This window comes from Fusarium fujikuroi, chromosome FFUJ_chr02, assembly GCF_900079805.1.
Source record: "Fusarium fujikuroi IMI 58289 draft genome, chromosome FFUJ_chr02".
Classification (NCBI taxonomy): Eukaryota; Fungi; Ascomycota; class Sordariomycetes; order Hypocreales; family Nectriaceae; genus Fusarium; species Fusarium fujikuroi.
In genome coordinates, this window is record NC_036623.1 from 4,050,463 (window position 1) to 4,076,060 (window position 25,598).

At 48.4% G+C, this 25,598-nt stretch overlaps 11 protein-coding genes; 5 read left to right on the top strand and 6 right to left on the bottom strand.

Moving 5' to 3' along the window:
- Positions 1–499: 499 nt before the first annotated feature.
- On the top strand, positions 500–2,342 carry FFUJ_04083 (related to low affininty zinc transporter; the record flags this gene model as incomplete). XM_023572673.1 has 4 exons in its annotated part: positions 500–773; positions 852–1,877; positions 1,931–2,030; positions 2,084–2,342. The coding sequence occupies 4 exons, from the start codon at positions 500–502 to the stop codon at positions 2,340–2,342; spliced, it is 1,659 nt and encodes a 552-aa protein (XP_023426755.1).
- Positions 2,343–2,856: 514 nt separating this feature from the next.
- Positions 2,857–4,093, bottom strand: FFUJ_04082 (uncharacterized protein; the record flags this gene model as incomplete). XM_023572675.1 has 3 exons in its annotated part: positions 2,857–3,749; positions 3,798–3,950; positions 4,042–4,093. The coding sequence occupies 3 exons, from the start codon at positions 4,091–4,093 to the stop codon at positions 2,857–2,859; spliced, it is 1,098 nt and encodes a 365-aa protein (XP_023426756.1).
- A 270-nt stretch (positions 4,094–4,363) lies between these two features.
- Positions 4,364–5,228, top strand: FFUJ_04081 (uncharacterized protein; the record flags this gene model as incomplete). XM_023572676.1 has 2 exons in its annotated part: positions 4,364–4,740; positions 4,793–5,228. 2 exons carry the CDS (start codon positions 4,364–4,366, stop codon positions 5,226–5,228), a joined length of 813 nt encoding a protein of 270 aa, XP_023426757.1.
- Positions 5,229–5,677: 449 nt separating this feature from the next.
- Positions 5,678–6,826, bottom strand: FFUJ_04080 (related to WD40 repeat protein; the record flags this gene model as incomplete). XM_023572677.1 has 4 exons in its annotated part: positions 5,678–5,873; positions 5,923–6,330; positions 6,377–6,476; positions 6,535–6,826. The coding sequence occupies 4 exons, from the start codon at positions 6,824–6,826 to the stop codon at positions 5,678–5,680; spliced, it is 996 nt and encodes a 331-aa protein (XP_023426758.1).
- Positions 6,827–7,515: 689 nt separating this feature from the next.
- Positions 7,516–8,985, bottom strand: FFUJ_04079 (related to mitochondrial carrier family protein; the record flags this gene model as incomplete). XM_023572678.1 has 2 exons in its annotated part: positions 7,516–8,666; positions 8,718–8,985. The coding sequence occupies 2 exons, from the start codon at positions 8,983–8,985 to the stop codon at positions 7,516–7,518; spliced, it is 1,419 nt and encodes a 472-aa protein (XP_023426759.1).
- Positions 8,986–10,249: 1,264 nt separating this feature from the next.
- FFUJ_04078 (related to haloacetate dehalogenase H-1) lies at positions 10,250–11,177 on the bottom strand (the record flags this gene model as incomplete). XM_023572679.1 has 2 exons in its annotated part: positions 10,250–10,967; positions 11,014–11,177. 2 exons carry the CDS (start codon positions 11,175–11,177, stop codon positions 10,250–10,252), a joined length of 882 nt encoding a protein of 293 aa, XP_023426760.1.
- Positions 11,178–12,163: 986 nt separating this feature from the next.
- FFUJ_04077 (F-box domain-containing family protein) lies at positions 12,164–13,794 on the top strand (the record flags this gene model as incomplete). XM_023572680.1 has 2 exons in its annotated part: positions 12,164–12,541; positions 12,592–13,794. 2 exons carry the CDS (start codon positions 12,164–12,166, stop codon positions 13,792–13,794), a joined length of 1,581 nt encoding a protein of 526 aa, XP_023426761.1.
- Positions 13,795–14,484: 690 nt separating this feature from the next.
- Positions 14,485–16,842, bottom strand: FFUJ_04076 (uncharacterized protein; the record flags this gene model as incomplete). XM_023572681.1 has 2 exons in its annotated part: positions 14,485–15,837; positions 15,886–16,842. 2 exons carry the CDS (start codon positions 16,840–16,842, stop codon positions 14,485–14,487), a joined length of 2,310 nt encoding a protein of 769 aa, XP_023426762.1.
- A 3,333-nt stretch (positions 16,843–20,175) lies between these two features.
- On the top strand, positions 20,176–21,045 carry FFUJ_04075 (uncharacterized protein; the record flags this gene model as incomplete). Its single annotated transcript, XM_023572682.1, has 1 exon — positions 20,176–21,045. One exon carries the CDS (start codon positions 20,176–20,178, stop codon positions 21,043–21,045), a length of 870 nt encoding a protein of 289 aa, XP_023426763.1.
- A 365-nt stretch (positions 21,046–21,410) lies between these two features.
- Positions 21,411–23,440, bottom strand: FFUJ_04074 (related to glycerol transporter; the record flags this gene model as incomplete). XM_023572683.1 has 4 exons in its annotated part: positions 21,411–21,517; positions 21,573–22,434; positions 22,496–23,136; positions 23,185–23,440. 4 exons carry the CDS (start codon positions 23,438–23,440, stop codon positions 21,411–21,413), a joined length of 1,866 nt encoding a protein of 621 aa, XP_023426764.1.
- Positions 23,441–25,108: 1,668 nt separating this feature from the next.
- On the top strand, positions 25,109–25,513 carry FFUJ_04073 (uncharacterized protein; the record flags this gene model as incomplete). The annotated part of the gene is made up of 1 exon (XM_023572684.1): positions 25,109–25,513. One exon carries the CDS (start codon positions 25,109–25,111, stop codon positions 25,511–25,513), a length of 405 nt encoding a protein of 134 aa, XP_023426765.1.
- Positions 25,514–25,598: the final 85 nt, after the last annotated feature.

Below are 25,598 nucleotides of genomic sequence, written 5' to 3' on the forward strand. Positions count from 1 at the left end.
CTGGTCACGCGGGCGAAGCCGGGGATATCGAGTTCCCAAGACTAAGACAAGAAAAAGTCTTTACCTGATCTGGGCTGTCATGGTCATGGATGCCCACCTCCCCCAGTTTCTGAAGCAGGTGAGTGGAGTTAGCGGCTGTGTTCTGCTTATCCAGGTGCTTTAACCCTTTTGTCTGCCGATAGGTACGTTAGATTTAAAGTAGGACACTACGCGATAACTCTATTCTCTTATATCTCCGTCATCGCATCAATTCCAATTCCAATTCCAATTCCTTAACCTCTTCCAGATTGTAACGTATTCATTGCAACTATCCAACTCTTCAACATCGATTGAAATTACTCTATTTGACTGTAATCGGCCGAGACCTTGTACTCGTGGCCTTTTTGCCCGTGACGACAAACAAACTTTGCTCTTTCAAACAGGCTCCCCTACCAAACGGTCCTCCTCTTCAACAAAGTTAGGGGCTGAATTCATCAAATCCCCAAAGGTTCCAACAAAAATGATTTGTCTTTCCAAAGCAGACGAATCTTTCTACCAGCGCTTGACCTGGAATCAAGCTCCTTCTCCTCTGGCCGCCATGAATACCACGCGTCAGGATCTCAATGGCATCTCCAACCTGCGCGAGCATGTTGATGCTGGGCAGGATGACGGAAGTGGAGGCACGAGTGGAAGTCTATTGAATTCGCACGATGAAAGTAATCAAGCAGGGAGTCATCCTACAGAGCCCTTCCTGGGCTCTGAAAAGGATGCGGGACGACTGTCCCGTATCTCGGGTATGTCAGAAAATCTCATGATTATCCCTTGTCATAACCCACATAGCAGTTTCATTCCCCAATACTAACCTACCCCAGGACTGTCCTCGTATCTCAAGACGGTAGATGGTGGTGATGACCAAATCCGTCTTCATCGAGGCACCCTCTCGTCATGTGCCTCGCACATCTGGAGCTGGACCGTCTGGGTCCTCTCTGTTCTTGTTGTCTCGACGATCATCTCATCCTGGAACTCCCCTGCCTCTGTACCTGCTGCCATGACTTCGACCCCCAAGGCCCATGAGTCGATTCCTGTTCAGGCCTCGCCTCTCCGCAAGCGAAGCACCTGCGAGACTGGAGGTGTCAACAAGGCTGAATACAACACTCCTCTCCATGTTGGAGCCTTGTTCATCATCCTGTGCGTTTCGACACTTGCTTGTGCTTTCCCTATCATGGCTACCAAGTTCCCAGGTCTGAGGATCCCCACTCGTTTCTTCTTTGCTGTACGCCATTTCGGCACTGGTGTGCTGATTGCTACGGCTTTTGTCCATTTGCTCCCCACTGCTTTCATCTCCCTCGGGGACCCTTGCCTGAGCAGCTTCTGGAACCAGGACTACCCTGCCATGCCTGGTGCCATTGCTCTTGCTGCCATTTTTCTTGTCACTGTTATTGAGATGGTCTTTCACCCGTCTCGCCATGTTTCACCTGCTGAGATCACGTCTGGAACCGACAATGACGCTCGGAATTGCAACTCAAACAGTGGCGGGTGTATGGGAGGCACAGGCATGCTCCCCATCCGGGACATGGGACCTATTCGTGGACGATCGTCCAGCATTGGCCAGGGACTTTCTGTCTTGAATAGCAGAGATGAGCGATTGGAGAATCTGGATGAAGAAGCTTGCGAAGATGACGACAACGCCCAATCCGGAAGAAAGAACCTCGAGGAGACGAGCCTCGAGGCTGTACAGATGCCAAGCTTGACCCCAGAGCAGCAGCAACGTAAGGAGCTTCTCCAGTGCGTCTTGCTTGAGCTTGGTATTCTCTTCCACAGTGTCTTTATTGGCATGGCGCTCAGCGTCTCGATTGGCAACGAATTCATCATTCTGCTCATTGCCATTGTCTTTCATCGTAAGTTGACATATGATGTTGGAGGTTTTGAACTTGGACTGACACGATTGTAGAAACCTTTGAAGGGTTGGCCCTGGGCTCTCGAATCGCTTCTATCAAGTGGCCTCAGGGCAAGATGCAGCCTTGGTTCATGGCCCTTGCCTATGGATGCACGTAAGTATTGAAGCTACCATTCGTACTGTATCGTCCACTAATTGTAACATCAGTACTCCTCTGGGACAAGCCATTGGTCTTGCTACCCACACACTCTATAGCCCCAACTCGGAAACCGGCCTTATTGTCGTTGGTGTCATGAATGCCATTTCGGCCGGACTTCTCACCTTTGCCTCGCTGGTTGAGCTTCTTTCTCAGGACTTCCTCAGTGACGAGAGCTGGCGATTCCTTCGTGGCCGTAAGCGTATCTACGCTTGTCTCTTGGTATTCTTCGGGGCTTTCTTCATGAGTCTCGTGGGTGCTTGGGCCTAATCGGCCGAGTGCTTCACTCAAACCTGACTTGCGTGCTTGATGATTCAGGAATGCTACGTCAGGATAGGATTATTTTTGATCCTGGTCCTTGCCAGTTGTATGGCTGAATTCTTGGTGATTTTAGCAACCTGTTCTGCATACTTCGGTTCAGGACTCTTCCTTTATCTCCTCTTCTTGGCTGGTAGTGACTGGTTTATTGTAAAGCCGGATGCATTATCATCTCTGTCGAGCTTCGCTTCTGTTTCAATGGCCGTGCTGCCCTTTTTACCCTACTAGAGTAACATCTAAGTAGGGCCATGGTGCACAAATCACCCTCCTTATATGTATGCTACAAAAGAAGAAACAAACATCTTGCTATATGTCAAATTGTGTAGGCTGTCAAGATTGTTTTGGATCGAGCTTAAAATACACACACTCATTTGAACAAATCACAAGAATAATTATTCTCGCAAAACAACAAGACGTAACTCACAACTGCGCCGTAAAACTTTTTATATACGTATATACCAAACTATCATGAAACAGTATTCTTATCAACAATACCCCTAGCAAACTCTCCGAAAGTGAGGTGCTGCTTGATATCCACCTCTTCACCCAAGTTAGGCTGAGTAAACACCGCCAACGTGTTACGCGCGATCTTTCCGTCACTAACACTAGCTCTCACGCCTCTGACAAAGTGAGGCACAGCCTTGAAACGACCGGCAGTAATACGCTCCAGAGCTTCACCAGTCTGGAAAGCAATGCAATCGCGAGGAATCTTGACCTGAACTGTCTCGCCTGTACGAGACTTGATGTACAGACCAGCTGAAGGATCAGGGGATGAGGGAAGCTCATCAAGTGGTGGAAGAGAAGCACCGTTCAGGTTTGTAACCTCTGGTACAGCGGGACTTGTCTTGTGCTCGTCGATAAACATGGCTGATGTAAGACCAGTTAAGCATCCATGGTCCAAATGCGTAGCACACCAATCGTCCTCATCACCGCCATTGGCAGCAGGGTCATTTTCTTGGGGGTAGTAGTGCAGCAGACGGGCCTTGGTGGTGCTAGAAGTGCTGACAACGTGCTCTAGGTATCCGGCTGGATAACCCGGGATATCCTCTTGCGCAAAGCGGTCGCAAGCACGTGCGACTAGGACCGCTACGTCAATGATGAGGCGGCATAGCGAGGTGACAGAGGGCTTGAAGCCTGGAAGGACATTTTCTGGTGGCCATACATTGGGGGCGAGATATTCGGGGAATGTGTCGATGGAGAATTCCTCAGTGGGTTTGGCGCATTCGAGAGACGGGTCGATGTAGAATGCACAGTTGGCGTAGTATGAACCCTTGAAGGTATCGACTTGACCATTTTTGAGAGTCTCTTTTCCGAGAGACCAGCCAGTCAGATATTTAGCTCTGGCGTTCTCAAGCTTCTCTTGGCTTGCGTTAGCGAGGGCTGTCTAATAGTATCATGACAACTTACCAAGTTCTTCCTTGGGGAGGTTGCCGAGATATGAGGCGTAAGAGAGAGCTTGGTGTCTCAGTTCGGGAAACTCTTTGGGAACGTCTTTTACGACGAGAATTCCGAGAGAATCAGGACCAAAGGCTTCTTTGAGGGTTTCAAAAGGAATGTTCCCTATGGAATATTAGACTCTGCTGTTTTATAGGGCGAGGGAGATTCATCATGACAGCGGCACTACCTTATCATGAATGTAAGAGGTACGTACCATCCTTGAGGTCCTGGAGAGACACGGAGACAGCTTGAGCTTGGGCAACCATTTTGACCGAGATACAACAATCAATGACTCAACTTATACGACAGATAAAAAGGAATAAATGGAGTCAGGGAATTATTCTCATCTTTTATTTCTTTTTCTCTTACAGAGGTTACTATGAGTTGCGGGGGAGTCTCGATTACATAACCAATCACCTTCCCGAACAGCTCAGTTCCCGTAGTGGAGCTCGCCGTATCCCGGCGTTGACCGTCGGCCTCAACCTCCCTGTAACTATCTGAACCACATCATCAAGCTAAACCTCGAATATCCGATCATGGTCAAGCCATTGACATTCAAAGGCGACAAGAAGGCCAAGAAGCGCAAGCGAACAGACCCCGAGAAATCTCAACGCGATGGCGTAGACGACGAAGCTGGGCAGTTGCAAAAGACGGGCGAAGAGGCAGAGAATGACGACAGTTGGGTTTCTGCTGAGGCAGCGACTGATGTTGTTGGGCCGATCATGATTGTTCTACCGACGGATGAACCTTCAGCACTGGCGTGCGATACGACGGGAAAGGTGTTTGCGATTCCGATTGAAAATATTGTTGATGGGAATCCTGCGACGGCGGAACCGCATGATGTGCGACAAGTCTGGGTCGCGAATCGCGTTGCTGGAACAGAGAGCTTTCGCTTCAAGGGCCATCACGGAAGGTAAGTTAATCTACTCATCTACAACTCTACCTGTAGCTAATGTGCAACACAGATACCTCTCCTGCGACAAAATCGGTCTCCTCTCAGCCACCTCCGAAGCCGTATCCCCCCTCGAATCCTTCAACGTCATCCCCACCGGCGACACACCCGGAACTTTCCAACTGCAAACCCTGCGCGATACATTCCTCACCATAAAAGCACCCAGCAAGGCATCCTCCAAAGCCGTGGACGTGCGCGGCGACGCAGACGCCATTTCGTTCGACACGACATTCAGGATAAGAATGCAGGCGCGGTTCAAGCCCAAGCTGCGCGCGTCGAAGGAGGAGAAGGCGTTGGCGAAGATTAGTCGGAGGGAGTTGGAGGAAGCGGCGGGGAGGAGGTTGGATGAGGATGAAGTTAGGAGGTTGAAGAGGGCGAGGAGGGAGGGAGACTATCATGAGGCGTTGTTGGAGATTAAGGTGAAGAGCAAGCACGATAAGTTTAGTTGAGGGTACAAGGTTCACGAGAAGGCAATATGGGAATATAGGCGACTCAAATCAGAGGTTACGGTTAGTAGTGATGCTTGCGGTTCCTGGTGCCTTCGGCTAACGCCTTGCCTTAAGAAAGGCCATCAACAGCAGGCTCAACGATCATGAATTCAAAAGTTAGGGGCTTGGATGGCATGGTTGGTGAAGACTATTACTCGTCTCTGAAAACAGATAAAGTGTGCTTTGGTCGAAACTTATGCAGCCAGATACTCATATCAAATAATACATAATGAAATTGCATCTTTACAGAAGCTGCCATTCCTTCATGATTCGGTGCTATTTTTGAACAAACTGGGACAAACCTACAACTTCTCAGTAACAAGTCTTCAGCCGAGATATGTCAGAAGCACAGCGACGTTGCACAACTTGATCGCTCCATTCTTTATTCGTTTTATCTTCATCTTCTTTCCTTAATTCGGCCTCCAGGCCTTGACATTTCCATCCTCACCGGCAGTATACACCACATGGGCCTCGTCAAAGAAGCAGAAAGACCTCACAATCTCCTCCCCATGAGCACCCGGCAAGCCAACGCTGTTCTCCCGATCCAGCGCCCATCCCTCGCCATTGGGATTCTTAGCAAGAAAGACAAGCTCAAATCCTTGCTTACTACATAACGTCAGCATCTGTTTCACAAAATTGGGAAGTGTGGTCTCACTCTTGAGCTCCAGCACCGAGAATAGCTCCGCTACCATCCATCTTGGGCGTAATATCAGCGACGTACTGACATCCCAGAACAGATCTCATATCGCCAAAGTCCTGTACGGCATCACCGTTTGCGCGCTCCTCGCTGACATCATAAAGAGCACAGCGCTCGTCGTGAGATAGAGCAGCTACTTCTGTTGCTGAAAGCCACGCCGCACGGTGAATAGAAGCGTCGGCGTTGCAGGTCTGTACTGTGAGATCGTCTTCGTCTGCAACGCGGGTATCGTAAACGTTGACGAGACCGTCTGTTGAGCCGGAGAGGAGAAGAGCTGAGTTGGAGGGGTTGAAGGATAGGTCTGTTACGTCGTCGCTGTGGACTTCTTGGTAGTGTGCTTTGGACGATGGTGTTGAGCGGACGTCCCTGGGATTGTTAGAGAGGAGTTTTGAGTAGTAAGGAGGGAGCTTACCAGAGATGGATTGATGCTGTGTGGTTTTGGAGTTCTGTTCCTACGGCAATGGTCTGTGTATCAAAACTACAAGCCATAGATAGAATAGGAGCTTGGCTAGCTACACTCACAATCAGCAACTCTCCCTACCCATCACTTCACTCATATCTGTAACTCACCTTGAAACTGTACAACATTCGCACCCTGTCTCAAATCCCACACACCAACAGTTCCATTCTCACCAGCAGTACACACAATCGAAGTATTGCTATCAAATACCCGCAATGTGGTCAAGTTGCCGTGCTGAGTGGGAAGACGATGCAGAGGACCTGCTGAGAGACGAGTTGGGTCGAGGACAGAGAGGAACTGGTCTGATGAGATAGAAGTGAGACCAACAGATGTCCTGTGTATGTCGAGGACGTATACGTCTCTGCCGAGGGAGAGGCCGTCGGCGCAGTTGAGTGTGTACATGATGGCTATGATGAGTGTTAGTGAGTTTGTGGATGGTATGCGAAGAATTTGATGAGCTCAAAGTATCGATGAACGCAACAGCCCGGAGAGGGAGATAAATAAAACTGGATTTGTTTGTGAGCCTACCTTGGACAGTCAAATTATATCACTACTATCCTTAAGTAGGTACTTGTTCAAGTCTGATGATATTGAGACCCAAATGTTGAAGATTGAAGTCTTCAAAGTCCCACTTTTCGTTGTGAATGGCGGCCTCGATAACTGAATATTGCCCAATTTTGGGCTCATCTGCACAGAACTTCAGATTCGCAGGAAACAAATCAATTCCATATTGGTGATCCCTAATACGTTTTTTTCATAGGCTATGTCTAATGCTTTCAGACACCACAGCCGCTTGAAGGACTTTGTTGTACTATACTGTCAACAGTCACGCCTAAGCAAGAACAGCACATGCATGATGCCAACATCTCTGATCTTACATATATTTTACAATTATTATCTATCGCTCATATTTGGTACAGTACTCCGTCTATCGTCAAGCATTCGAAAACCAATCGCAACAGCAATTGCCAATCCCAAGGAGAAGAGTTCTTGTGTTTCACCTCCTCCCCTATAACGCCAAATTCATCTATTCCTCTCCGTTGTTTTGGGGGTATTTCCTTTTTCCATCCTGTCCATCCTGCTCATTTCCATCACGAACGATCGTTGGAACTGTGAAGATGTCTCTCGTTGACTCCGCGAAACGCTCGTTTGCCTACCTCGTAGCTGCTGATCATGATGGCGCATGCTGGGGCAACCTTAAGGGTTCGTGGGATCCATCCCTTCCATAGTCCTGAGGCTCCTTCGGTCTTGAAAATGTGCCAGAGGAGGCGTACCATACTGCGCTCCTCGGGGGCAGCTACTGCGCTGGCACTGCTTTGTTTGGCCTTTTTGGAGCTGTCTTGGTAGATCTGTGTTCGTGTCTTTCCGACGTCAAAAGGCGTTGTGACAAAAGATGCGAACGCTCCGGACAGAGCACCAGCTGTGAAGGCATCCACAAAGGTTTCGGTATGGTTCTCCTGCACCTGCGATCGTCTCCTTGCTTCTGACAGATCCTCCTCGAGTGGCAATGAGTGACCGTGGCGTTGTTCACGATAATCCGTCAATCTCGATCGTATCGACTCGTATCCCCACCAGTAAAGTCCTGAGAAAGGAACATCTCGCCAAAGGGTCAATGTCAAGCCTCTCCATAATGCAGTATATCCATGTGATCCCACCATCTCCTTCACGCTCTCGAAAGCTTCCACAAGGTGATTTGTCGTCGAAGCTCCGTGAGCGGCCTGCATTCGTGTCTTGACAAGTTCGATCGGGCTCACAGCGGTGGCTGCTAGGACACGAGCAGCTGAGCCAGCAGTCAAAGGTGCCGAGGTATCAGAAAAATGCGAAAATGGGCTCTTCGGGTTAAATCGCAGATAATCGTAACCAGTGAAGTAAATAATATTCGAGGGGACTGCCATCACAAGCGTGGGCGATAATCCTCGCCAGAGAGTTGTAACGCCCTCATTGCGGGCAATCTTTCGCAGACCATCAAAAGTAGAGCTGAAGGTTCGGCGCTGTACCTCTTCCACGGCGCATTCGGCGGGTGCTGGAGGCGCGACGATACCGTCTATCCTAGGCGCAGCGAGACAAAATTCGGCGTTACCACCAGAGAAGAAAACTTCGCGACAGCAGGATGTGATACCGAGTTCGGCGGTTTGGGCGGGGGAGAGCGAGGTGGTAGTAATTGCGAGTTTAGAGAAATCGACGGTCGACCGAGGAGCCTTTTGCGACTGAAGTCGCACGCGGACGACATCGAGGGGCGTGACTGTGCAACGCTGATTAGCATAAATCTGATCGAGGATGAAAAGAGACATACCAAGTAATGACGTTAATAAACTGCCCGACATGGCCGACACCATCTTCTGCGTCGCTGTGATATCAACAACTCCATTATTGCTACTCCCAGCTCCTGCCGCTGGTATTGATTTACTCCCACTGAGAATATCCCTCCCGTCGTTGGGTCCCGTTGGTTCGGCATCCATCATATGGCGTAGCGAAAACTCGTCATCGGCTTGGAGGGGGTTCTGGTGGTGATTGTGGTGGTCGTCGTAGCCACCGGGGCGATTTGTGCCGGCAGTGGCCATTATTGGGGTAATTCGAGTATATACGTATTCTCTTCAGTTCATGGTCGAGCAATTGGGGAGAGAATCTGGTCAAAATCCGATGAAAAAGAAGAGCACTGGAATCTCAGGGAGAAGGAAGGGGTAGTATATATGTGTAGGTTGTCGAGATAAGGAAAAGGCAAGCTGAGGTGTCGATGACGATGACTCGATGGTAGCGGTTTTGGTGGAGAGGTTTCGCAGTAGTGGCGATCTAAGGCAAAGAAAAAAGCACCCTTTTGTCCCTGATCGAAACAAAACAATCGATGAGACGTTATGTTTGCGACGTTGACATTTATTTTTTAGAGTTCCGTTCTGGAAATTGAATGCCGAAAGGTGATTGATAAAAGTGTCTTTGCTGTGGAATTAAAAAGAAAAAGACAGACTCCCCGGACGAAATCCCCGAGGCCGGCCGGAGTAGGAGGAAACGATTCGGTCTGTCGGTCGGTCGGCTAGTATCGCACTCTATCAAATTGCGCTTCAGTAGTGCGACCCAGAGAGAGGAGGAGTCAATTAGCGATGCTCTCTCGTTATTTCATGTATATTCTGCATCGTTTGCTTTTTACTATACTTATCGCATTTCCTCCTTACCAAGCAAATAAACAAAAATTTATGGCGATATCGCCCCCCAATGTTTTGCTAAGCCCGGGGTCGGAGCATCGGGGATTGGTGCACAAAAAAACGGTTTGCGCCCCTGTGAGGTACGTACCGTTGGTATGCGGTCATTTTAGCTGTCACCTGCTTCTCTTGGGCTTCGTGAGAGCCGCAGATTTCCGTAGCATGATGTCACGGAGGGTTTTGATTGGTTCGATGCATATCTTTTGGACAAAATGGTTGTTAGAGCTTCAGCAAGCTATGTCAGTGGCTCAGGGACCAAGAATACGTATTGTGATTAACAAAATAAGGAATAAATCGAATCTCAGTCCCCTCAATATAAGAATTATAGTGATGCTATTTGCTGAAATCATAATCTGTCATGGTGGCATTTTCGAAGGACAAGCAGAAGACCTTGGAGTATAACGTTAAGCGTGCTTGGCTGCTGATGGTTGTGATAAGATTATCAATCTCTCATTATCAATCTCCCTCCCAAGCATTGGCCTCAAGGAGCAAGAAAATATCAGACCTTAATATAAGAGAAGGTATCAAAATAAACTTAGTAAAAGATATCCTAAACTTATCCTAAGTTATCTAGATCTTTTTTAATCACTTAGGATCGAGGTCCTAAGTTTTCTTTCCTCCCCTAGATCGGCTACTCCTTTCCAACAAACTCAAGCACCGCCTTAACAAAACCTTCAGGATTCTCTTCTGCAATCCAATGTCCACTCTCAGGCACCGAAGCAACACTAAAAGTCCCCCTTTCATGAACTTCCCCCATCATCTGCTCAGCCATCTCACTGAACTGATTCATCCCGCCATTAAGACCCAAGGCTCTCACTTTACATTTCCCATGCTTGGCAACCCACTCACGATTCTCCTCCGAATCTTTGCCGAACTCCCTGTAAATATTAAAGCCACAGCGTAGGGCACCGGGACGACTAAACATTTTAACATAGTAGTTCAAGTCCTCTTGGGTAATTGCTGATGAGTTGTACGAGTATTTGTCGTAGAAGTGGCCGAGGTAGATCTCCTCCTTGCCCGAGACGAGAGCTTCGGGGAGATCGAGAACTTGGTGAAACCAGAAGTGGAAATGCTGCACGCCGTGTATTTTCCAGGTGTCCTCGTGGGCTTGGGTTCCTGGGAGGGGGCATTCTCCCCAGATGACAGATGCTGTTCGATCGGAATATCGTGAGGCAAATGCATATGCTATCATACCGCCGATATCATGGCCAACGATGTGGACTGGGTCTTTGATAGAGAGATGGTCAAGAAGTTTCAGGATATCAGATGCCATTGCTGTCTTGGTGAAGCCTGTCTGAGTTCTGTGCGAGTATCCAGCTCCACGATAATCTGGGGTGATTACACGATATCTAAGTCGGATGAGTATCTGCCCTATGGCTAACAGATAAAACTTACCCAGCTGAGTATATAGGACCAATGACTTTCCGAAATTGGTATGAAGTTTGAGGGAAACCATGGATCAAGACCACTACACCTTTCTCATCCGCATCAGGCTTGGTATCAGTGTAAGCGATACTGACACCATTGTCGAGAGAAGCTGTATAATAGGCACGGTCCATTTCGATATGTATTATAGTGATGCGTTAAATTAAGGTGTTTTTATGGTTCTTTTAGTGGTGAATTATCTCTTTTATATGCCCATTGCGAGCTCTTATATCGCTGTAGTACGACATTGCCATGACGCTCGATGACGCTGAAGACTGTGGATTACAAAGCGATCATCTCGAATTCACGATGAATTGCAAGCAGGGGCGTAATAGCACCAATGAATGGCGCCGGTATCTTTTCAAGAACGGATTCGAGGTTTCTTGGTCGCCCGATTGTTTGAAGTTGAGGATATATGTCCATTAACGTTATGCTACCACGGCTGATGGAGAGTTACTAAGGGCTGTATTCATGTCGTCTCAACGCTTTAACTCTAGCAGCACATATTCAAGACATTCTGTATCCACTAAAGTTCAATATAAATATCAATTTTAAGAACCAGTAACTAGATAGTTACTATAAACTATCTCAAAGCAAAGACGTGGGCGCAAACAATAACACTCTCAGCTATAGGGTATGCATCAAAAACCATTTGTGCCATATTTAACTGTCACTCTTACCAAGACGCCCCGATGCTCTGTATAGATACATTAAATGACCCATTTTGATTAAGTGAATAGCCTGGTAATTGCAACGCATTAATTCAAATCCCAGACAGCACTCAACATCGTTACGCGTTGATGAACCGTTTGGATTTGTAATGTCCATTCACCGTCTCTTGACCACACTAACCTAATCCATACACCGTAATCAATCGCCCACTATGACTCGGCCGGCGAACCACAGCATTCTATTCGGGCTCTTTGCATCATCCATCACGACTTATCATCAACCACCTTCAAATCCACCCCCTGTCCCTAATTACATCCCCCTCATTCTCACCTTGACTCAACCGGCCAACATCTGCTCTTTATAGCCTTCAGCGTGATAATGAATTTATCGTAATAAATAACCTACCGCTTCTAAGATAACATTCGGACATAACGGACAAGGAAGCATCATGACATCAAACACAAATGAGCTCGACTCGGAACTCGAGTCTTTTCGACAGAAATGGATCTCAGATCTAAGAACGAGGAATGAGCACCCGGAAACTGCTGAGGCTCCGGCTGGACCGTCAAGACGCCCTCATCATGGCCCTATCTCATCGTTGCCACACAAGCATGTACCTGCGCCAGCAGATGACGGTGATGATGATTATGTTCAAAGCCGTGCTTTCGATCAAGATGAACCTGTAGCTCAAGCACCTCAGGATGTCCATCATGATCGGAAGGGAAGGAAACTTGTTTCTGCTCTGGACCACTTTGAGGAGGCCATGCACAAGGAGGATCAGGGTAATATGGGTGATAGTCTCAAGCTTTACCGCAAGGCTTACAGAGTATGTGATTTCAATGCAGCTTATCAGAAACCCTACTAACTCGTCTACAGCTTGACAATGGTGTTGATCGGAGATATCGTGAGAAGCATTTCCCTCAAAAGACAGCTCCTCGACCCGTTTCGCCAACAGCTACTAAAGCATCAGCGCCAGAGGCGACTCAGCCTCCCAAACCAGAAGAAGTTGTAGAAGTAAAGCCTCTACCCATAGGCGAACTCATAGCCAGCTTCTCTGGGTTGAAAATCGAGCCTGCCCCTCCTCCAATCGAGGGCATGCCCGAACCACCATGTCCTATGGCCGATCTCCCCGACGAGATCCTCATCCACATCCTCCGTGACGTTGCAATCGCAGATGTTGGAGACTTTGGTCGCTTATCCCGAGTATGCAAGCGTCTCGCATACCTCGTTGCGTCCGAGCAGCGCATCTGGCGTCGTGTAGCTCTTGGTTCAGAAGTTGGTTTCAGCTCGCAGATATACCGTTTCGAAAAGGGTGTTGAGTGGGACGACTTGCCAGAGGAGGAACAAGAAGGCCCTGAGATTCAGGATGGTTTCGTAATCAGCCCCTCTGAGCTTGCGCAACGCAGACGCGATGCCAATATCGCTTTCACCGAGTCTCTCATACCCTCCGTGTACCCAACCTGGAAGCAACTTTTGCGCTCACGGCCAAGAATTCGTTTCAATGGCTGCTACATCTCCACAGTCAACTATATCCGCACTGGACAAGCCTCAACTAATCAGCCTACGTGGGGCAGTCCCATCCATATCGTTACTTACTATCGATATCTCCGTTTCTTCCGTGACGGCACGCTCATCAGTCTTCTCAGCACTGCCGAACCCGCAGATGTCGTGCACCACCTGACTCGCGAAGAACTCAACGTCCACCGCGGCGTTGCACAGCCCCATCTCCCCTCTGCTGTAATGGCACTCGCTCTTCGCGGTCGCTGGCGCCTGTCCACTGCTGCTGACCACGATGAAGGCTCTGACACAGACCGGCCCGGTCCAGCTACTGGCAAGCATGATCGAGACCGTGACCCAGAAGGTGATGTCTTTATTGAGACTGAGGGCGTAGGATCAAAGTACATGTATCGCATGGATCTCTCTATGCGAAATGCTGGTAAGGGGTCCCGCAACAACAAACTTATCTGGCGTGGCTTCTACAGCTACAATAAGTTGACGGATGACTGGGGCGAGTTTGGCTTGAAGAACGACAAGCCATTCTTCTTTAGCCGTGTCAAGAGTTATGGGTTTGGGGAATAACTCATTACATAGCTGACCAAAGAGATATACTGAAGGACATTGCTCTGGTCTGCATTTAGAAGCATAGATTATTACAAGCATATGAGTATACGAGTTCAATTTCGCCATAGCAAAGTAAATACATCGACCATCTATCTTTACCTGAGCCATATATGTTCTCAGCAAATAGTTCACTTCCAAGCATTCATTCTCAACGGCTGATCTGTGGTCATTGATACGTAAATTTGTAATATACTGATAATGCCATCATCGTGACATTTCAAGCTTTAACTCTTGTATAGATCTTTCAGCAACATCCAACCTCATCCCTTCCATCAAATGGCCTTCGCCAAATCCGTCCTAAAAACATGAAGATGCAAGATAGATTAAACATCTTCCTAACCGTAGTGCCCAAACCAGAAACGCCTTCATCGCTGGCCGAAGAATCTGGCATGCCAAGTAGAAAAGAAAAATTTCGTAGGAATGTAATGCCATCAATAATATTTCCAAAAGATGTGCAAATGCTGTGATGCTGAGAGCATCAACGTGACAAAGTAAATGAGTGAGGAATGCTTATGCGCAAAATCAGGCGAGCGTCGTCGCCGGGTATCAATTCGCAAATGGAAGTTTTGCGTGAAATAGGAGACACTTTTGATCGAGTATTTAACCTCGTCAAAAGCTCAAATATCCAGAATCCCTCATCTGCCCGCACTACCGAATTCTCTTTCCATCCAAGAACTTGGGGCTATGTCCCTCGTAATACTGATTATTGTATTGGTTCTGGTACTGCATGGCCTTGCGTGCTTCGTAATCTGCCTTTTCGTCCTCATCAAGACTGAATGCCTTCTTAAGCCATCCAAATGCACTCTTCTTCTTCTTAACTCGCTTTCCTCCGGCCTGAGTAGTAGCCCGTGAAGTAACAGTAGCGGCATCATCGTAAGTCGCTGTTGTAACACTGCTGAGAGTACTCATACCGCCCATTCGGGAAGGCTGGTTACGTTGATGGCCTTGGAAGTATCCTGAGGGGCGATACTGGACATCTGCTGGGCCGGCAGTATGAGGTCTCTGCTGTAGGGGAGAGTGAGGCGATGCACGGACGGGAATCGTATTATGATAGAATTGATGATGCTCAGAGTGAGGTGAAGGCATCACAGGAACATGGTGTTGTGTTGATGAGAAGTCTGCATGTGAGATTGCCCGGGGAAGTCGATGGGGCTGCTGTACTTCGAGATCGGAGCCAAGGGTGTAATCGGGTGCATGAGATCTGGCTGTACGGGGTGCTGTATTAGAGGGAGATGGGCGGCTGGCTGGCGGCTCAGCGTAGGTGCGTGGAGGGATATGAATCGACTCAGGTGGATTCTTCTTCAATGAGACTCTTTGCCGCAATGAGGTCCGCTTCTGCAGTCCCATTGCATCCTGAACAGTCTGGGTAAGTGTTCGTCTGTTCGTCTGTTCCTCAACTTCTTCGGGAGCAGGAATATGTATAGTAGAAGGTGTTATAGTTCGTCTTTGGCTCTTTTCCTCGAAACGAGGTGTCTCAGGGCCTGGAGCTACAGGTGCCGCAGCAGATTTTGGAGTGTAGACCTTGGGTTGAAGGATATATAAAGGCCCATCGCCGAAACCGCTGTTTGCATCACTGTTATCAGGCTCCTCTCTCTCTGGCTGTTTTGTATCGCCCGCAACAGACGCCCTGGGAGTAGTCGCGCCAGATGAAGGGGATGTAGTACTAAGATTTGGTCCAGAAGATGAGGGTGACACGCTTGCACTGATATTAGGCCTAGGTGAAGAAGTCGAGGCACTCAGGTTCGGAGAAGGTTTGAAGCTCGCGCGTTGGTACGTCGTAGGTGGTAGTAGGGGCGTGCCTCCAGGAAGAGGAAAATCACTGAGAGTATTCACTTCGGGATCGTCTTGCGTCATGTGGGATGCACGATGACTCTCACCACTACGAATGCTGGCCACTGGCGTAAGCGATTTCGTATTGGACCTTGTCGATGGAGAGGCGACTTGAGCAACCTCTTCAGACTTCGGCTCGTCGACTGGGATAGTGAAAGGAGGGATGGTTGCCTTTCAACACGTTAGCACAGAAAAGAAGCAAGGCTGAGAACAACTTACCCAGGTTTTGCGGCTAACCTCGCCAGCCGTCTTCTCCATTTCAGCCACGATAGTCATGAGTTTTATAACCAATCCGTTCAGATCCTGTGCCTGATTGTTCAAGTCGTCGAAAGTGTTGAGCCAGCCATCAGCGTTGCCCTTCATAGCGCGGTAGATGCTGTCCAGATCAGGCTCGGACTCTGGCCATTTAATATTCTTGTGTTCATTGAGCCATTCCATAAAGGCTTCACTAGAACGAAGACCAGCATCGATATCGTCGTCCCATTGCTTCATGGCAGCATTCGTTCGAGCCAGGATATGGTCGATTCTCTCATTCCCAGCAAGAATCTTTGCTCTGAAGGCTCGATCTTCAAGCATGTTTTCAAAGGCTTGTCTGTTAGCCATGGGAAGCTGAAGAAGAGCGATACGCTCTGTGAGATCCTTGTGAGCCTGGGCAAAGTCTTCAAGCATCACTTCGAGAAACTCATCCACCTCATCAATATGACCTTGAAGAATGGTTATGACTTGACCATTATCGGCAGCCAAACTATTGAGCAAGAGGTATACGCCGAATGTAATTTGTGAGATGAGTTTGTACATCTCATGCTGTTGCTGTCCAGGTCGATAACGCCATAAAGTATCGAATGGTTCGTCCTCAGCAGCCTGTTCTAATAATCTTCCCCGACGACCTTGTGCATCGAGTTCTCTCAACTTGGGTTTACCGGGTCCTTCGGTCTCGGATGTGACCTCGTCCAGAGATTCGGCGAAGGCATCCTGCAAAGACGGGATAGGATGTGTCGGAATGGATTGGTTCGGCGCTCTATATGATCTATAACTGTCGGACGAAAATCGGCGGTCGACCTCTGACCCTCCAATGTCATGTTCTGAAGCGTCGTTTCCATCGTCGGATGTTGGCACAAGGACGATTCGTAGCTCGCCCCCGTCATACGTTAACGGTTGAAGCTGGCTGGCGGCCATGGTGGTGGTGGTGCCACTGCCCGAAATAGACACTTGTGACGAAGGCCTAATGGCCGAGGTCATCATGGAGGCGGCGGATGTGAGTGGTTACAGGAGAGAAACGACAAGCCTCCTAAAGGGGATTTTTGGGAAACACAAAGGCGCGCAGCCAAGGAGAAGGCGTTGGAAACGTCGGTGCAATTCGAATCGAGAATGAGGTTGGGCGAATATGCGCGTAAGACGATGTGGTACAGCGTGAGATATCGAGGAACGAGTGGAAGTAGTTGGAGACAAAGGAGGGGGCTGAATCTATCGCATCGTGGAAGCGCCGCCAAAAGCCAAAATTCAGGCGACAGAGACAGCCATGGCACCAGGAAAAATATGAGTCACGGTATTGAAGTCGAGTTGGATGGTGTAACAATAGCGATACAACGGTTGCTGGTCGAGCAAGATGGTCAAGGTTGGACGTTGAACGTTGAATCGCAAAGCTAAGTAAGTTAGAGATCTGCGGGAGAGTGGGAGCTGGAAAGAGGTCGCAGCTCTATCTGTAGCGCAGGTCTTCAAAGGGGAGAGATCATCAGCTGATCAGATCAGGGACTGGGACTGGGACTGGGACCTAAAAGCTACAAAAGGCCGCCCAGAGCCAAGCGTAATTGTTGCTGTTGGCTGTGGAGGGGGGTTCGGGTTGACAATCCGGGGTAGGCGTACTGTACTGTGCTGTATCCGTAGAGTCCACAAAAAGAAGCGCTGAAGGGTCTGCTACAGCGAGGATAGACGTTGTTGGAAGGTAATTACTAATTATCTGCCCGAATTCGAGGTGAGGGAGACAGAAAGACGGGACCATATCATGAATCGGTCGATGCGATATGCCCTCCTCACCAGTGGTTCACTCACTGAAGCTACCTTCCTCACCGAGGTACCGTAGGTTACCATTCTGTCTGGGCTTCGCCTCCTTCTCCATCGTTAGCCTGTGACCAGTAACAAATCCTGGCTTGCTTGTCTCGTCTGGTGCTGTTCCCGTGTCTCTGGGCCTCCCCTGACTCTGGCTCTGACTCTGAACCACGCCAGCAGCGGCCACCCATCAACAACGGGGCCGGGTACTCTTGGCGAACAGCGCAACCACTAGCAGCCGCTAAAGTCCAGGTACCATCGCGCCGCCCCCTGCCAGTTCCTGGCCAGGCCTTGACGCCCCTGAAAAAAGGCCCCGGGATTGGCCCACTGCAACAGTAGGGGCTTCGAAAGGACTGGGCTGCAGTTGGGCTCTGAGTGGATTGACTGGATGTTTTTTATATGAGATTTTGCAATTGGAAGCTCCGCCGATGGGAGATATTAATTGCACTGAATCTATTAATTGTCGATGGCCCAATCACTCGAGGCAAAGAGGTTGCACGCCGTGAACACGTTATCCTCTGTGGCTAGTTCAAGCCCGAAGTGGGCGGCTGAAAGCCTCGATGGAATCCGCGGAATAGACTCAACGTGTACCTGGCTAACGCTCGTAGTGGTTAACGCTGTTGCCACATGACAAGTAAACATCCATGAGAAATGAGTTCCCTTGTTCATGTATTATTAAAGGCGCAGGAGGGAGATGCCAGGGAAATACACGGAGTTGTTGGCAGCAAGGCTCTGTTTTCAATTTGCAGCCCTACAGGACAACGTCGGTGCATTGGGCAAACCTGATCAACACGGAAATCGTAGCAAGCCCAAATCAGTGCCGATCAGTAGTTCTAGACCTCAAGACCTCCCACTTTCCCTTGTTCCCAAGCCTTTTTGGCTTGCGGAAGCTGGCGTGGCCCTTCAACGGGCGGGCTTATAATAGCCACGCTGCGACATACATACAGAACAGAACAAAGACAGGCCAATCACTTGTACAACGTCAAGACAATGAGACCCATTTGCATACCTCGATGATGATATATTCGTAGCTTACCGCGCTTCGCCCTATCGATAATGTCGCCATCCCGCCAAGCCGATCAAAAGGCTAATTTTCTGGTCTATCGATGTAAAGCGCCTGACAATTGCAGACCTTGAAATTGCCTCGTTTAAGTCACGATATTAACGGAGGCTGCAACACGATTTACCTGTCCTGGCCGATTCTAGTTCAGGGGCACGTATCTAAGGCCCCATGTTGCGTGTTACGCTGGTCGGGCCCCTCAGCCAATAACTCGACTCTAGATGGGGAAACTGTAAAAGTTGAACGATTTGGCGGATACAGCGCCTGAGAGGTCTCGCGATTCGATCTTTGATATCGCCATTGGGTGTCTTATCGGGGTGAGAATTGCAGCTATCGAGGTGCAGTAGCCCTGAGGAATGCTGAAGGATCACAGGTCTCAGCCCAAAAAGACACAACCCTACCAAGGCTGCACAGGCAAGGGTTCTGCAGAATGCACGGCTCATCAACTGGACCAGCATCCGGGAAGAAGCAATTCCATTCAGCTGGAGACCTTCGGGAATTGCTGCCCACTCAATATCAAACTCAAAAAACTCAATCGCTGACCGACATTCCTGTTGTGTCTCTCCCACGGCAATAACTTGAAAAAGAATTTCTTGGGTTATGCTTGTTCAGGGGCATGACCCTCATGGCCTCGTATCAGATATACAAGAGCAATTAACCTCCACTCCCAAATCATGGATTTCCTCTTATCGGCAGTTTAATAGAGTTCAGTAGCAAGCGCTAAAGGCTTTGTCCGTTGCCAGGCTGCTGATCTGACGGGAGCTTCCGTTTAGAGTATACAACTTCATCTCATCTCTGATAAATGATATACGAGATTACAGGCTGAATTGAATGTCTGCGACAGCTGGATGTATGCTTCCGTGACTGGATCACGGAGTATGCTTGGGGTCTTGAAACTGCTGAGAAGGATGTGATATCTGTCCCCATCCCAAGATCAAAACGCCACAAGAGACATTCTTTACGACTAATCTTCACTAATCCTTTCATAAAATCGCTTACTCTTTATAAAGTCTGGAGTGTCTTAGAAGCTAAGCCACATGCTTAGCTAGAGCCGCGCCATCTACCATGGCTTCCATCACCAGACGAACATGACGCAAGATACGATATAACCTCCGAATATCTCGGAGAGTGAATACACGGAGTAATATCAAAGTTAAGATTTAAGATTGGCGACATCTGCAAGATTCTGGAACGTAATTTTATATGAATTTCCCAACTGAAGTCTTTCATGGCGATAACTGCCCGATCAGGCTAAACCTCCTTGTCATCATAAGCCACGTCCCTTGGGGCTGGGAAAAATATCATCACCTCAGCTACAGCTGAATGCACGCAGGGTCCTACACCCAACACAACATAATCGTCCTTCGCTTCTCCCTACGCCGAAATAATAGTAATTAAAAAAAATGACCATCAAGAACCCCTTTAGGTTCGGCCTCGATCTCTGGGATCCTTCCAATCGCTTCGAAACATCTTGGCTCTTGAGCCCGTGGCTTCTCTTCGCTTTCCGTGCTGTCATCAGCATATACGCTTTCGTTACGCGATTCTTCATCATCGGATGGGAATGCACGCACGACGACCTCGGCGGCTGTAGGGAGGTCGGCAGGTCCTTCAGCTACTTCACCATCTTGACATACTGGGGCATCGCTTTCTACTTTGCTGTGGCGGCGGTTCATACCGCCACGTACGCTCTTCGTGGCCGATCATTGCTCGATGGTCTCCCGCGACCGCTGCAGGCGCTTCATGCGCTGTTTTACTCGACCATCGTCACGTACCCGTTCCTCGTGACGATCGTATATTGGGTCGTTCTGTATAAAGGGCCTTGGTTTCCAAAGGAGTTCAACGCCTGGAGCAACATCAGCCAGCATGGCCTGAACAGCCTGTTTGCGCTTTTCGAAATCATCATTCCTCGAACGAACCCACCTCAATGGGTACACATCGCGTGGCTGATCTTCATTCTTGCGCTGTACCTTGCTCTTGCGTACCTCACCCACGCGACGCAGGGGTTCTACGTATACAACTTTCTGGATTATCAAGATGTGGGCGGACGAGGCATTGTTGCAGGATACATTCTCGGTATAGCGGTCGGAATTGTCATCATCTTTTGCATTGTCTGGGGCGTCATCTGGGTTCGACGATGGTTGACGGAGACGAAGCTTGGTATGGATGGTAAGTTCGCACAGCAGCCTGCCGACACCAACGACATTGAGCTGGCTTCTTCTGGTAACAAGTACGCTATTGGAAACCACCCCGAAGCACAGGACAGGGTATATTGAGCTTGTCTGTCATAATTTTTTTTTGGGAACGTGGAGTATTGGAGAGCCATGGAAGGCGTAATGTGTAGGCATTTCTTAATCAAACTGAGCGACCTTCAAGGATACCCTTAGCGGAACATGCGATATCACAAAGCAGTGTTAATTAGTAATAGTTAATGACAATAATGAAATCCTCACAAGATACGCAACTCACGAAGCAAATTGTGCATGAGCAAGTCCGACCTAAACAGTATTTTGAGCCTCATATTTTCTTGCTCATAGCCATCCAAATGGTTCACTATCTTGAGCCTCATGCTAGTAATAGTATCACAGTATATGTACAACGCCCATGCATCCGTCACGCCGTTACCTCTAAAAACGTCCGCCTAACACTTAACCAAAATTCCACGTCGCTTCTCTGACTCACGAATCTCAAACATGACCTGGATGCCAACGAACAAACAAGAGCACGCTGTAACAAGGAAAATAAGCCCTGTTTGTGTTTGTGTCAGTGATGTGCTTCCACAGAGTCTCGATGTGCCACATACCTGACCAGTCATGCAAGATGCTCTGGATGATGCTCTGCAAACCGTCTAGCCCAACAGCAAAGCCAACCAAGTTGGCTGAAATCATCATCAGCACGTTACCCACGCTGCCTACACAGCAGAGCATGCGGTATGCTGTTGGTCGGTCCTCCCACTTGCTCTTGGGGAACATTGCTGCCGCAGTCCACTCAGGTATCATGAACAGAACAATCAGCCAGCCCCAGATCAGAAGGCGGAGCTGAATATCGTGCCAAAGTGCCACGAACGTGAATACAAGCAGGAATGTCACAATGGACCGCACAGTGGACCGCCAGTTACGGAACGATGAGCCACCCAAGGGAACGTAGATGTACCTGATCAACCACCGGTTATACGAACGGTGCCATGCTCTCCAGAAGAGCTGTGTGCTGTAGTTGTTGCTCACACAACGAACCATGTTTTCAGGCGGATCAATTCCATCAACCAATGACCAAAGTCGGAACATACGCCAGGGAATCAGAAGCTTCAGCCAGATGATATGGAGGTTCATGAAGGACAGCATTGACAGTTGTGCTGCCGTGTACGAACTCCAATCAGGCTTTCCCTTGCTGATCGCACCAACCCAGTCAAAGTGCAGAATCACCTCCATTGACAGCAAGACCAAGAGGAAGCGGATACCGTATCGGATTGTTCGGCTCGTTTCGATGCTGGCAGCTCGGTACTTCGACTGTGAGATGTAGTCATTGAATGTGAGGATAGGTCCTGTCAAGTAGAGTGGCGCATAGATTGCATATGCCACATAGTTGCGGAAGGTAAAGTCTCGGGGCTCTGCAGAGATGCTGACACGATCCCTTTCGGAGAGATTTGCTGGGTCCAATTGCTTCTTCTATAAGCATCAGAGCATGATCAGAAATAATTCCCAACTCCTAAGCAATGTTATGACTTACCTCAAGTGCATTAGAGTTGCCACGATCAATACTCCAGTAGTAGTCTAAATTGAAGCTGATAAGACGTAGAATGGTGATATTAAAGAGAACCTCCCAGCGTGCCAGGATTCCTTGGAACGTGCTATCCATGCGGGCTCCCAAGTTCATCAAATCCGAGTTGAGGAGTCTCATCTTGTTCTTATACAGGCCCATTTGAGGGGGTGAAATGAAGCTAAACAGAACTCGGAACCGCCATCCTTCGGTCAATTCGTTGGCGAAGAGGATCGCAATGTTGAAGATCCAAGTAGCGGCCGGAACATATCGTCGAGGAAGCTTGGTCGCAAGCTGGAAATTGGTCCAGAGAATGAAGAAGATCTTGAACGCAGAAAGTCCGTGTAGAGCGAACAAGAATATGAATGCGAAAAGGAAATCGAATGATGCTCGCTGGTCTAATCGGTTGCGTCCTCCCTGGCTTCGCTCAGGCAATGACTTGTACTTGTTCCAGAGCTTCCTCAGCAGCGGGTGGAAAAGAAGGAGAGAGCCCATGTAAGGCATGTTCTCGCGGAAAACACCATACTGCGCATCGGAAACGTCGATCTGTCGTCCAGGAATCCAGCCGGGGGATAGCCATCGCTTAAATTTGGGGTATCGAGGATCAGTTTCTGGTCTTTGTTAGCTTGGAGTCGCACAAAACCAGTGGTAGAGAATACCTCGAGAGACATCGTAGGTGATCCAGAACATGTAAGGAATGGCCACAGCAAAGACGAGATAGTAAAGGTAGAACTCGGGCGTCTTCCATTTCGACGGTTGCGCTCTGCTCCGCTCCTTGGCTGCAGAGTCCTTCTTTATGCTCGGATCTAATCGCGCTTCGATAACATTCTGGTAGGGGGTAGAAGAGGCAGTAGTGAATCGTGTGTCGAGAGTATCATGGTCGTAGAGACTGCTCAAGAAAGCTAGAGGACCCATGATGGCGATGGTCCTGGTCAATGCGACAAACTGCTTAGCGCATGGCGGAATACGTGGAAGAAGAGCAATTGCAGCAAAGCGACAGAATTGAATTGGCGCAAAAAAGCGAGCGTGAGAAGAGATAAACGCAAGTCGCACGAGTAGAGAAAATGATGCAGTCGTGGCCCTTCGTGGGGTGCGTAAGATCCAATGGAGCTAGTGGTGTTGAGAAAAAGGGACCTCTCCCACCGATCCGAGGCACGGTTCAAGGTGGGCTGCTCTCCACTCAGTGGCTGCAGGGGGTTAGAGCTTCAAGGGGAAGCCCCTGAAAGCCGAAATAGGGAGGCTGTCACTCGTCCGTTTGGCTTTTAGGCGGGGACTTGATCTAACATTAGAACTCGGTTTAATATGAAACTGAATCTAGACGACGTTTGAAGATGAAATGATTAGTTTTATTACTGCGTTTATTTTTGTTCATGAGCATTATCGCGACAGCGCTTAGATGAGAATTATCCGAGATGAGGAGGAAGTTTAGGGTAAGTAGTTCGAAAAAAAGGCAACCACCCAGAAGGTGAATGTTGCATGCCACAATAACACGATGCAAGTTCATGAACATGTTTAACTACTTATAGACATGCTACCACAGAAGAAGTGATGCCGTCTGTAGTGTAAGGAAACGATATTGTTTTTGGTCTTTGATCTCGGTGTTCTGTGTGTTTTGTGTTTTCACTTCATGATCAAGCGTCCAGTTACTTTAGGATTTGCATTTTATATAGAAGAACCAACGAACAAACCTCGTTGCATACACAATCTTTCTATCACGACTTCACCGGCGTATCACTAAGCTAGGCGGGCATTAAGTTTCAATCATGGTATCTGGCTATTATGATAACTTCACCAGGGAGTCTACCGTCAGGGATTACAATTATGAACTATTACCAATTTGAATTAAGGAAGGCAACCACCCTGAAGATACGCCGTAAGAATGATGACAAGATTGCCTTAGGATTTACCATATTGTAAGGAAGGTTCCTCAAAACTATCCGACTGTGGCTGACGTAGTTGCGGATGCCTATACAGAGCCTCCAGCTCAGGATGAAGGCAGAGTCTAGGACTATGATATTGAATTACACGACGCTATCAGTATGCTAGAGCAACACACAAACCGTCGCACTCGGAACTTTAGCACGATATGATGGGTCAGAATACTAGAGTGAAGCTTGAAAATGACTCTGGCAAACTTCCATGCCTATCATCTGCCAACTGGCAAACCACAACATTTACTAATGATTAGCAAGGGGGTGAAGGAAGAGAGCATAAAGTTGAGGCTCTTAGTGGGCTTATAAGTACATGTTGATCTGGTTGCTTGACTGGACTTACGTCGTTATCATTTAATAAGTAAATTGAAACTTATGTGAATGAATCCCACCTCAAACCAACTCACAACTCACAAGATACTATAACATTTTATGCTTTTCTTCATTTGAGCAAACCGAAACCAGTCGATGATACGAAGCATCTAAAGATCATCTTAGATTCCCTAAAGAAAAGTTCTTAACGAGACCTAACATCTCTTTGATCAAGGTGTCTAATCCTGGTAAGGCTACCCGTTTCCTCATCTTTGTTCATCCTGCTCTTCCCTGTATGTCTTGAGACTATTCATCCCAACATTCCGGGACAAATCATCTCATGGTGTCGAAGCCAATCGTTTCATCATCCCAACTAACCATCTCGTATCATCAGAGAACCATCCTCGCTTTACCATATCTAAAGCCAACTATCTCATCAATCTTCAACCCCTCATCTAAAATGTGCAACTGGAACATCTATCTCTGGAAGTGCAACTGCTGGACCTTAGCCATCAAAGAGCCCTGCCACTTTCGCCGCCAGCAGAAAACAGCCAACTGCAACCAAATCCAACAGGTCAAGAAAGAATGGGTTCACGTTCAGGACAAACCATGCGTGAACCACCGAGCGAACGCGAGTCTCTATGTCAATGGACCGACTGCCAAGTGGGAGGATATCGAATCCACTGCTTATCAGAGTGCGAAGAGTCTTGCTGAGAGAGGAGAGTTTCCCGACTTTGTTGAATAAGGGAGTCGATTGACTAGTTATCTGATATATGGTCGGCTGTTTATTGGGCCTTTGTGAAAGAAAGGTTGGCCATGTTTTTGCCATG